The sequence below is a fragment of the Nicotiana tomentosiformis genome, chromosome 3 (genome assembly GCF_000390325.3).
Source record: "Nicotiana tomentosiformis chromosome 3, ASM39032v3, whole genome shotgun sequence".
Lineage (NCBI taxonomy): Eukaryota > Viridiplantae > Streptophyta > Magnoliopsida > Solanales > Solanaceae > Nicotiana > Nicotiana tomentosiformis.
The window spans coordinates 130,645,967-130,658,213 of NC_090814.1; the positions used below are offsets into that span (position 1 = coordinate 130,645,967).

At 37.7% G+C, this 12,247-nt stretch overlaps 1 protein-coding gene across 1 annotated transcript; it reads left to right on the plus strand.

The window, feature by feature from the left end:
* The first annotated feature begins 5,364 nt into the window (after window positions 1–5,364).
* On the plus strand, window positions 5,365–12,247 carry LOC138908498 (26.5 kDa heat shock protein, mitochondrial-like). The gene is made up of 3 exons (XM_070199170.1): window positions 5,365–5,503; window positions 11,972–12,048; window positions 12,122–12,247. The coding sequence occupies exons 1-3, from the start codon at window positions 5,365–5,367 to the stop codon at window positions 12,245–12,247; spliced, it is 342 nt and encodes a 113-aa protein (XP_070055271.1).

A 12,247-nucleotide genomic window follows, 5' to 3' on the forward strand; every position in this document is an offset into this window, starting at 1 on the left:
AGTTTATGTAGTCTATTGCTCCTTATGGTCATGTTTGAATGACACTATGGTTTTGCTCATGTTAACTGACAGGAAATGGTAGATTTCTTGTTGATTTTTGGGAGCAGGAGGGACTGTATGATTGACATGTTGTAAACAAGGAATTGTTAATGAAACGTCAAGTGAATAGGATAGATAGGCTGATGTAAAATTGATTTTCTTTGTGACAAGGAGGTTACCAGATGATTTTTTTTGTTTTTTTTTTTGGGTAAATGAAATGTAATCAATTTGAAAACATTTTGTAGTCGGAGTAATTTTTAGTTGGAGGACAGTCTGATGTATCACCTTATTAGCTGGAAAATTCGTTCAACGATGTGAAATGTGGGATAGATATCGCAATAATCAAAATGATCTACTAGGATTCTTGCTCACCGATTTTATATGGTATTCGAATTAGTAATTTTAAATGGAGCCTCATCTTTCTAAAAACCTTTCGAAATAGAGCCCACAACAAACTAGCCAATAAGGAAGAATTCTTCATCTAGAATATTCACGGATTACTAAAACACAGATATACACGGGCCAAAGTCAAAATACGGTGGTTTGAGAAAAGAGGATGTATTACTCTAGAATACTCAGCTGGAAAAAGCATATCGTCGAACGGAAGCAGCAAGAAGCTTCAAGCTTATCAAGTGTATGTGACTTCTTTTCTGACGTATCACGTTCCTGCTAGAAGGTGTTAGATGTAACATACACATCTCTACAATATTATTATAAAGCCACCTTTAAATCTTTTCCCTACTCCATTGCTGCCTTCGTACCTGTTACACCCTATATATTCGTACGTAAAAGTGCGTCGTGAGCAAATTAACGTAGAACTAAAAATGAGATTATCTTTGAAAGTATATAAAGTAAGTTAATCATGTTACCTCGTAGGTTACAAATATTGAAGATCATGAACAACAAGTACAAAGAGGGTTGGAAAGTTTAGAAGCTAAAGGAATTGAAGAAAATAATGTTTCGTCTAAAATCGACAAGTTGAGAATGTTATAACATGTACTTTTGGGGTGAGACTAGGGTACTTAACATGATAAGAAGGTTATGTTATGAGTTATGTTAGACGTATGATAGTCATATCTTATGTTTTGAAGTCAAGCGAATGGTGGAACAAAAGTCATCACAAGTTACGTTCATAAGTTTTACTGAATCTTTGGGACAAATATAACTGCGATTTTCTTCCAATATACTTAGATTTATGGGGTGTTCCACCCATCAAATTGAAGATTATGAGTCTATTTTCTAACGCATTAAACCGTTTGTCAATACGATACCGGAGTAGAGAGATATGGGCATTTTTGCGAGACTGTGCAGACTGTCACCTACTTGCTTAAATGAGAGTCCAAAAATGGGCCAGTTCGGGTCGCCCAAAAATGGGCCAGTTCGGATCATCTAAAAAGGCCTTTTTAAAGGCCTATCTCCTTCATATATTAAACTAATAATAAGGAATAATAACCAGATATAATCTCTGCAAATATCCTCTCAAAAATTGCCCACAAACCATAATTGATTTTCTCTCCCTTTCAAGTTCTAATTGGAGGTAAAACCTAGAGTTTGAAGAACCAAGGTAGGAGCTGAGTTATCCAACAAATAAGGTACGTTTACTGCTCTCTTTCATCCATTTTTCTATTGTAAATGCATAGTAAGTCGTTTTATATTTGTAAGAACTCACAGGATGGTGATCGGAAGCCGTGAGTTCGAGTTATTCACTTGTAGCGGACTATTTTGTGGACTGTTTTGTGTTGCTGTTGGGCTGCGTGTTTTACTACTATTTTGTAAAGTTTTGGAGGAGGAAGGGTGTGTAGAAAAACCACATAAATTCAGGGTGGTGGGCTGATCGTTCGTCGTAATATTTTCAGGCTGCTTGACACTACTACGGTGGTCATTTTGTGTATGAAGAGATTGGGGTGTTGTTACACTCCATGTTTTCGTACGTAAAAATACGCCATAAGTAAATTGATATAAGCTCGAAAATGAGATGTTACATTCCGCATTTTCGTATGTTAAGGTTTCGCCGTAAAGTTAATCGACGCAAGCTCGGGAATGAGATTATTTTGAGGTTACAAGTATTATGCTATTTCAAACAAGTGATAAGTAAATTCGTGAAGGTAAGAGGGTAAGCAAATCGAAGAAAATGAGTTTCGTCGAAATTTGTCATTTTGAGATAAAATACGGTCCGAGCTAAAATACCTTATATTTATGGACTAGTACTGTACAAGGTAACACATGGCCATGATAGTAAGATGTATAAAGTGTATTAAAAATAAGTAGAATTTTAAGTAATTTGAGATAATTCTTAATTATGCGAATAATTGGTTAATTACCGAGTAACGAAACATTACCTAATTACTTAATAAGTGTATAAAGATTAAAATTTCCCACCCCACCCCACGTGGCAGCAAGATTAGCTTCAAATTGTGACTCTTAAAGTCACATATCAAGGTGGCAAAAATTGGGAAGATTTGTGGCCAAGCCATCTAACTAGTGGGACCTACTAACTAACCCTTTTAAAGGATTCATTTGAAATTGCTAAGCTTCACTTTTTTGGATACAAAAAATGACGGATGAGACTAAAAAAAGGTTTTATCTTTATGAATTATATGGGTTATATGGAAGATAAGCCAAAGATTCTTTGAAGGAACTAGGAATTCCCTATGTAGCTTGAAATACTTCAATTTTCAATGTCATCTTTCTGTTACAGCATAAAAAGCCTACATGCCATAAATATATTGTTGTATTCTGCGGCTCAGGTCTTAATTGCTTAAGGGGTCCGGGTATGTTAAGGTTATCCATTCTTTTTTTATGACATGATCCAAATAATATAAATGAAACGAGCAAAATACGCAACTTTCATAAATGACTCTATTCATAGAAATACTAGGGGTGTCTATATTTTTGATTCTCTATGTGAATTATTGTTATATCTTCTGTTTATGGTCTCAGAAAAATATGTATTTGATAAAGTTTGCCCGAAAGGTATATTGATTTTTATGGCATTCCGAAAAAATCTTATTAACGTATTTCTTATGCATTTCATGCATTTATACATTTATATTGGCCAATGATCAGATGGCGTTATATACGCGTATATATGTATATTATATTTAAATGGGATATGGAAAAAAGGTTACGGCGTTATATGCGCACCACCACCTGATCAGCTAGTATAAGTTGATGATTTTGCCCACATTGGCCGAGATGATATGATGGGATGCCCTCTGATGCTTGATGATGTTATGAAACATGTACCTATGCATGACATGAAATTCATACGCATATGCATGACACTATAATTATTTCATGATTTACAGAGTTATCGAGACTTACAGGTTGAGTCATTTACTCTATATTTCTTCCACGTCTATTATGTACTTATTTATGTGCCTTACATACTCGGTATATTATTCGTATGACGTCCCTTTTTTCTGGGGACGCTGCGTTTCATGCCTGCAGGTCCTGATAGACAGGTCGGGAGTCCTCCAAGTAGGCTATCATCTTAGCGAAAGGTGTTGGTGCGCTCCATTTGCTCCAGAGTTGCTTATGTGGTTGGTACGATTAGGACATGTACTGATTAGTATGGCGGGACCCTGTCCCAACCTTTATAAGATTTATGTAGTCTTAGAGGCTTGTAGACATATGTTGTGTACGCGAAAGATTGTACGGCCTTGTCAGCTTATGTGTTGAGTTTATAAATGATCATGTTGGCCTATTAGGCCCGTATGTCATGTGCATATGATGATGTAATAAGAAAGATACGTTACATTGGTACTCGGCTGAGTAAGGTACCGGGTGCCCGTCGCGGCCCATCGGTTTGGGTCGTGACATGTGTGTTAGGCTGTTTTTGTAATATTTTGTGGTGTATATAAGGTTGGAAAATAATGTATATATATTTTTATTGTTGCGTTCTTATGTTGTTGGTGTTATCTTGAATTTGGAGAAAGTAAGGATTATAGGGGAGATGTTGCCCGTTTTAATACAAAATACACTTGTCGTTCATTGTGCGATAGTTTTACCTTTTGTAACCTAATGATAGTATTATTATCGTTGTTATAGATTAAGGTGAGAAGAGGCGAGTTCAACTTGGTGATTGGAAAGATTGTGATAAGGTATGTTAAGGATAAACCTTTCCTTCATTTTGGCATGATCCCGTAACTACATATTTTTGACAACGAAACATAAAGAGAAGTTCGTATTCATGAATTTATTCACATTATCCTAGTCTCAGAAGTGACAGTATTCTCCCTTATCGGGACTTTATATTTAGTTAAGTATTGTTTTCTTCAAGTCAATAGAGCATAGGGTCTATATATATATATATATATATATATATATATATATATATAATATCACAGTATTTTTACCAATATCGAGCTATAATCGATGGGCAGACCCCTATTGGGAAACCTCTGATCAGATGGTAAGTTATATACCGAGCCTACTGTGGTCGAGCGCATATGAGCGAGCCCAGGATGGCCAAGATACAGAGCCTAGTATGGCCAACTGCCTATGAGAGAGCCTACTACGGCCGAGCAGTTACACGTACCGAGCCTTATAGGGTCGAACATTTATTTTAATTACTATATTGAAGGAATTGAGTCAGTATCAACAGGTAAGTATATCTCCAAATCATCTTTGACTCCTAGTTACTTTCAGTTATTATATTATCAGTTCAGTTTCAGCTTTTAGTTATGTTATTGCCTTACATACTCGGTACATTATTTTGTACTGACGTCCATTTTCTGGGGATGCTGCATTTCATGCGTGCAGGTTCAAATAGACAGACAGGTAGACCTACTCAGTAGGTGTTTCCGAGTTCAGCATGATCGGTAAGCTCCACGTCCTTCAGAGTTGTCGGGTCTAGGGTTTTGTGTACATCTTCTGTATGTATATATGTTATGGGTAGGTCCGGGCCCTATTCCGATCACAATACATCCATCAGTAGAGGCTTTTAGATATATCCTATCAGCTAGTGCAGTATGTTGGGCTTGTAGGCCCGGTATGTATATTTTATTGGTTTGTCAGTTGTAGTAGTTATGACGGCCTTGTCGGCCCAGCTTTATATTGACGTTTAGTCAGCGCTAGTTTCCGTTCAGTTTTATATTTTGCTTCGCAAAGTGTCTTGCAATGTGGCCTCATGGCCAAATTATGACATTATATGTTCAAAGTCCCTTAGTCGCAAGTTGGTACGCTAGGTTAGGTGAGGCACTGGGTGCCGGTCTCACCCTTCAGGTTCGGGGCGTGACAGTACCCTGGTGAACTTATGAAACAAGTTAACAGTAATTTAATATGCATTCTGCATAACAAGGCGCAAGGTCCAACAGTTAGAAGATGTCTTTGGCTCGTTTAGCTTTAAAGAATGTACAGCAGAGGATGGTCTCAAGCCCCTCAGTCACCTTCTCTAGGACTGTGGACAATATACAGAAACAGAGATGGAATTCTCAACTTGTAAAACGTTTCTCCACAGCAGGTTGGGGTGAAGATAAAACAGAGAAACGTGAAGTAGCAATCTCTTAAGGTAGCAAGAAATCAAGAATATATCCAAAATTTTATCTTCACGGCCCAATTTCCTATTGGTCGTGATGGCGCCCAACATCACAGCTAGGCAAGCCAACTAGTGATTTAAACATATATTCATTTATTTAAAAATTATCCGAGTAAAAAAACTCTTCGTACTTGTAAAAATTAAGAAAATATGAAAGATCTGATAAATTAAAAACCAAGAATATATCCAAAATTTTACTAGTATGTGTGCCAAGAATTGATGTCACAAGTCTATGAGCATCTAGTAGATTATACAATAAAATTTATAAATACCGTCTGAAATAAAATAGACAGAATACAAATACAAGAAGAGGCACTAGTTGCTGCAGAACGGCTCAGAAAGGTAACTCACCACTAAGACTCTAAGTAACGTAGGTACGCGCTGGTAGGTCCTCCTATAGAACCTGTCTCAGGTCCTGCACAAAAAGTGCATCAAGCGTAGCATGAGTACGTAAACAACGTGTACCCAGTAAGTATCAAGCCTAATCTCGAAGAAGTAGTAACAAGAGGTCGACTTTGCACTCACTATGGGTCAATAAATTTTAAAAATAAAAATATTTAATTAAACATGATTTATATGAACAACAGTAATTTCCTTAACAGACAGAATCAAATAAATTCTCAAATTTCAATAATTTTCAATTTATCAATTAGCTTCACAAGCTGTAATAAAATATCAAGGTATCGTGTAATTATTATTATTAAGCACGATTCCTGTCGAGGTCGTTCGGCCCGATCCAGAGTGTCGTGTACACTGCTGAGGGATGTGTGGCACAATCCATAGATGCATCTATACTGCCGAGATATTCGGCCCGCTCCACAAGAAAGGAGGACATTTTCTTATGAACCTCCGGAATGAGAAGTCATTATTATATGGCTAACATATAAGGATGTACAATTTCTATTAATAGTCAAAATATTTGTACAAAAATTCAAGTATATGAAACTTTAGTCTTTTACTATTTCTTCTAACAATTCACAATATAATCCCAGTAATTTAGTTAAATAAAAGATGCAATTATCACAAGTAATTCATGATTTAAGTCCTGAACTACCCGGACTTAGCATAATTAGTAGCTACGTACGGACTCTCTGTGAGGATCCAATTTCTTCTCCGTTGGGTATCGTGATGGTACCTAGTCTTAGGGACTAGGTAAGCCTAACATTTAATGAGTAACAATAATAACAAAGGAAATCTAACAGTCTCGATATAGAAATCTTTACAAAATGTATAATTTTCTAAAATCGGTAGTACAAGTCATAAGCTCTACAAAGTTTACTACAACTTCTAAATACAACTATTCGGAAGTAAGTAAAAACAGTATAAATACAAAATAGGAAGGTGACTCCGAAGCCTGCGAACGCAGCGGCAGGTTTACCTTGAGTCTCCTCAGTAAGGATCCGCACAGCTACTAACGATTGATACCTGGATCTGCACAAAATGTGCAGAAGTGTAGTATGAGCACACCACAACGGTGTCCAATAAGTATCAAGACTAACATCGGTGAAGTAGTGACGAGGACTAGTCAAGACACCCACTAGTCTAATAAACTGAACAACCATAAGTATAGGGATGCCAGAACATGACATCTATCTAAGGACCCAACGGTATGGCTAACGACATAGCAACTACAATAAGGAAGGAAAAACAGCAAGTAACAGCGGAACACCAGAATAAGACACAGAAGAAAGACACAGAAGAATGAACGGAAACACAACCCAAATCTGAAAATCACAATACAGTAAAGGCAAGTAGTAACTCAGCAACTGTAATAGTTTTCACATCAGGTCTCATCCAACAAACCCCAATAAATTAGTCAAATCCTTCAAGTATAAACTTTCACTCGTAAGTTTTTAAATTGAGGTCTTTAGAATATAATATTTTCCAATAAGAAATTATTTTTGGAATATACTTCCTTCAAATAAATATCTTTCAAACATAGTTCTTTCAAGATAAAAACCTTTCAAATATAAACTTTTTAATTAATTAGCCTTCAAACATAGTTCCTTCAAGATACATACATTTCAAATATAAACTTTTCAAGTAATATCCTACGAGTATAAGTCACCCTGTGACACCTATGAATGGAAGATTAGCAGCTCCGAACACAGATATAACCACAGGGGAATCTACCAGGATATCGTCTCCTAGTCCCGAATTAATTATGCAGTGGGGGGGGGGGGAGAGGTCTCCCGGAATACGTCTGTAGTACTAAATTAAATATGCAGTGCTGGGGGATCTGCTGGAAATACGTTCGTAGTCCCAAAGTAAATATGCAAGACACGGGGATCTCCCGTAATACGTCCGTAGTCTCAATTTAAATATATAGTGCTGGGAGATCTCCCGGAATACGTCCGTAGTCCCAATTTAAATATGCAGCGCAAACAACAGAGATAACAACTATAACACGACAGAAACCTCGTACATCACCACAACAAGTACAAAAAGCAACAATGACAGAGATGCAAAGTACGGCGAGCAAATCAACTCAAGAACTTAAATTACAAGAACGATAGAACTCATTCACAAGGAATAACCACAGTAAAGAATGTTAGGCACAAGGAGAACAGCTTAACAATGGAAAACAAAACAAAATGTAGTAACGATTCCACAATATTCAAGTCAACAATAAGAAGCCAACATGAGTCAAATAGTTCCAAATAATGGCAAGTCAACTAAGATATAGGTTATCTAAACGCCTTTTGAGGTTGAGCATTTACGAGGAATATTCAACAATTCAAGCAAGGATAAGCAGCGGAAGATAATCATAACTCCAATTAAGACTAAACAATTATAGGGTGAGAAAATAATAATTTTAATTAAAGATAAGCAGTTATGAAAAGTATAGCACGACGATAGAAGGAGTAAAATCTTTGGTTAAGTCGAATAAGGGTCAAATAGACAGTAAGAGTGAATCCTAAAGCAATTATCTCTAATCAAAGCATGTAGAGGTGAAACTATCAAATAGGAATTCAAGCATATCAAGAACAACATCATACACGGTGAATATAAGGACATAAGAACCCTAAAAGGTCAACTTTCCATAAATAAGTCCGAGCACGCACTCGTCACCTCACGTACACAGACTACAATCAACATAGATGACTCAAATCCTAAGGGGTAGTTCCCCCACATAAGGTTAGGCAAGATACTTACCTCGAATCGCTCGACTCAATCCGAAACCACGCTCTTGCCATGAGTATCCAACTCCGAATGGCCCAAATCTAATCAAATCAATTGCATAATGTAAATAATACTACAAGTAACTACTTTAGCTAATGAATTCGAAGCTAAGGCAAGAAAATAGGAAAATTGCCCAAAGAGTCTCCCTAGGCCCACGACTCAGAATCGGGTGAAAGTTACCAATTTTGAACGCCCATTAACTCACGAGACCACTCGTACAAAAATCATCTAAATCCGATTCCTAGAACACGATCAAAACTCAGAATTTCGATTGGGGAACTTTTCCCCTTATTTCTTACATTTCTCAACCAATTACCTTGATTAAATGAGGAAAACTACAATAGATTAATGCAATAAAATCAAATTTGAGTAAGAAATCGTTACCCACAAGATTCCTCTGAAAATCCCTCAAAGAATCACCTTCTCCCGAGCTCAAAATCAAAAAATGGAGTGAAAATGAACTAACCCTCGATTCCAACCCCTTTTTTGCCTAGCGATCCTCGCACCTGCGCCTACCACACCTGCGGTCTAACCAGTCGCACCTGCAGAAAGTCACTAACTCCCACAGTCTCCGCACCTATGAGCCTTCTGCGCATCTATGGGCATCACAGATGCGGAACCTCCTCGCACCTGCGACCCCAGGCCAACTTTCAATTCTCGCATCTGCACTTCCATCCCCGTATATGTGAGACTGCACCTGCGGTTCCAACTCCGCAGGTGCGAAACACCAGACACCAGAAAAACTACAGCAATGGCCTAAGTCCAAAAATTCATCCGTTAAGCATCTGAAATACACCCGAGGCCCCCGGGACCTCAACCAAACATACCAACCAATCCTATAATACCATACGATCTTAGTCGAGCCTTCAAACCACATTGAACAACAACAAAAACATGAATGGAGCGCAAATTGAAGCCTAAGAAACTTTGAATTTTCCAAATTCTACAAATGATACCGAAACATATCAAGCCTAGTCCGAATGACTTCAAATTTCACACACATGTCACAAATGACAATACGAAACTACAGCAACTTTCGGAATTCTATTCTGGGCTCGATATCAAAATTTTCACTGCCAACCGAAATCACCAAAAATCCAACTTTCGTCAATTCAAGCCTAAATCTACTATGGATCTCCAAAACACATTCCAGACACGCTCCTAATTCCAAAATCACCATACGAAGCTGCTAACATCATCCATAACTCATTTCGGAGCCGTTTACACAAAAAGTCAAATTCTGGTCAAATTCTCACCACTTAAGATTCCAAAACTATAATCCTTCTTTCAATTCGACTTCGAATCATACGGCAACTAAATCCAACCATGCACGCAGGTCGATATACATAATGTGAAGCTGCTCAAGGCCTTATGCCTCCAAACGGAGTTTAAATTATAAAAACGACCGGTCGGGTACACTCTCGTCACCTCGTACGTACGTAGCCCCCACAATTGACAACAATTATTAATTAAAACCATCTATGGGGTAAATTACCTCTTACAAGGTTAGACAAGAGACTTACCTTGTCTCAAGGTCCACTTCCCGATCTCAATATCGCGTTAAAATCTCAATTCGACGCCGAAAAATCCGAAACTATCCAAAAGTTATATAAAATAATTAATACATGCTCAATAATTCGAAATTAAACTATTAAACAAATTATCTGACCCAAAATGGTAAAATTCCAAAATTTCATCCCAGGCCCGCGTGTTCGGATTCCGAAAATATTTAGAGAAAAACGTTACCCATAATATGAAGAACTCAAATATATAATTTCTATCCAATTCCATAACCATTTTTGTGGTAAAAATCTCATTTTTATAAAAATTTAGGTTTTTCATCTAAACCTTTGATTTTCAAAATTTACAAGTTATAATCTGCCTATAATCTATTTATTTAACTCAAAGTGTGTAGAATTAACTTACCTTCAAGTTGCTAGTTGAAATCCCCTCTCAAAAAGCTCCAAAATCGCCCAAGAATGGAAGAAATGGGGTTAAAAATTGTGAAATCTCATTTTAAAGACATTTTGCCTTGTACAGTGAACCCTTTCTTCGCGAACGCAGTAGGTGCCTCGTGTTCGCGAAGGCAAAATTTTGCAGCCTTAAAATTACCCTTCGCAAACGCGACTGGGGTCTCACGAACGCGAAGGCTTAATGGCCTGCCCTACGCGAATGCGCGAGCTCCCTCGCGAATGCGTAGGGAAAATCCATGCTGGTCACAGTCCTCTTTCGCGAACGCGCATAGACCATCGCGAACGCGTAGGCCAAAACTCCCGGGCTTCACGTACGAGTCACCTTCCACACGAACACGAAGGGCAAATGCCCAGCTCCTATTTTTCATTCTACGCGAACGCGAGGGTCCTTCCGCATTCGCGAAGAAGGAAACAAGAACTGAAATTTCTAGTTTTTCCAACTTAGCTCCGGGTGGTTCAAAACTCACTCTAGCCCCCCGGGACCCCGTCCAAATGCACCAAAAAGTCAGAAAATATAACACGGACTTGATCGAACTCTCGAAACACGCAAATCAATAACGAAACTAAGAATCGCACCCCAAAACCGAATTGGATCAAAATATGAACTTCAAGTTTCTAAATTCCTCCGAACGCGCCGAATCATACTTATACTATCCGGAATGACACCAAATTTTACGTGCAAGTCTTAAATAACCATACAGAACTTTTTCCAGGCTCAAAATTCCAAACGGACCTCAATTACTCTAAAACCTACTCCAAACCAAATTTAAAGAACCTTAAACCTTTAAATAGTTAATTTTAACTATTAAGCGCTGAAACGCTCCCGACTCATCCAAAACCTTATTCGAACATACGCCCAAGTCCAAAATCATCATACAAACCTATTAGAATCACCAAATCCTAATTTCGGGTTCGTTTTCTAAAAATATTGACCGAAGTCAAACTTGGCCTTTTAAAGCCAAACTAAGGAACCAAATGTTCCGATTTCAACCCGAACACTTCCAAATTCCGAACCAACCATCTCCGTAAGTCATAAATTAGTAAAAGTACATACAGAGAGTTTTATTTAGAGGAACGGGATTCTAAAAATCAAAATAACCGGTTGGGTCATTACACAGACGCCGCGACTCTAACTTTGCACCTGCTCTTTGGGGCATGACATCCTTAACATATTTTGCCTTTATTCACTTTTCATCGTTTTAAATTGATAATATGTTCACTTTGTTTAATGTTGCAGATGTTTTACCCTTTGGACTTGGAAATGCATTGATTCAAGCCTCAGAGAACATCAACAGGCTGTTTGAGAACCTGATGGTGAGTACCTCACAACTTATGGATAGATATATGGAGGAAGACAATAGTTACATAATCAAGTATCATAATCAAGTATGATGTGCCAGGGCCCGGGAAAGAGGACATGAAAATCACAGTGGAAGATGGAATTTTGTGGATAGAAGGAGAGCACAACGAAGAGCAGAAGGAGGAAGGTTCAAATGATGAGTTATGGTCTTAA

Excerpts from the sequence above, each read along its gene's own strand:
- LOC138908498 (XM_070199170.1), top strand. The coding sequence starts at position 5,365 with ATGTCTTTGGCTCGTTTAGCTTTAAAGAATGTACAGCAGAGGATGGTC. Across the intron at positions 5,504-11,971 it reads AAAACGTTTCTCCACAGCAG|ATGTTTTACCCTTTGGACTT; the intron begins GTTGGGGTGAAG and ends TTAATGTTGCAG. Across the intron at positions 12,049-12,121 it reads GGCTGTTTGAGAACCTGATG|TATGATGTGCCAGGGCCCGG; the intron begins GTGAGTACCTCA and ends ATCATAATCAAG.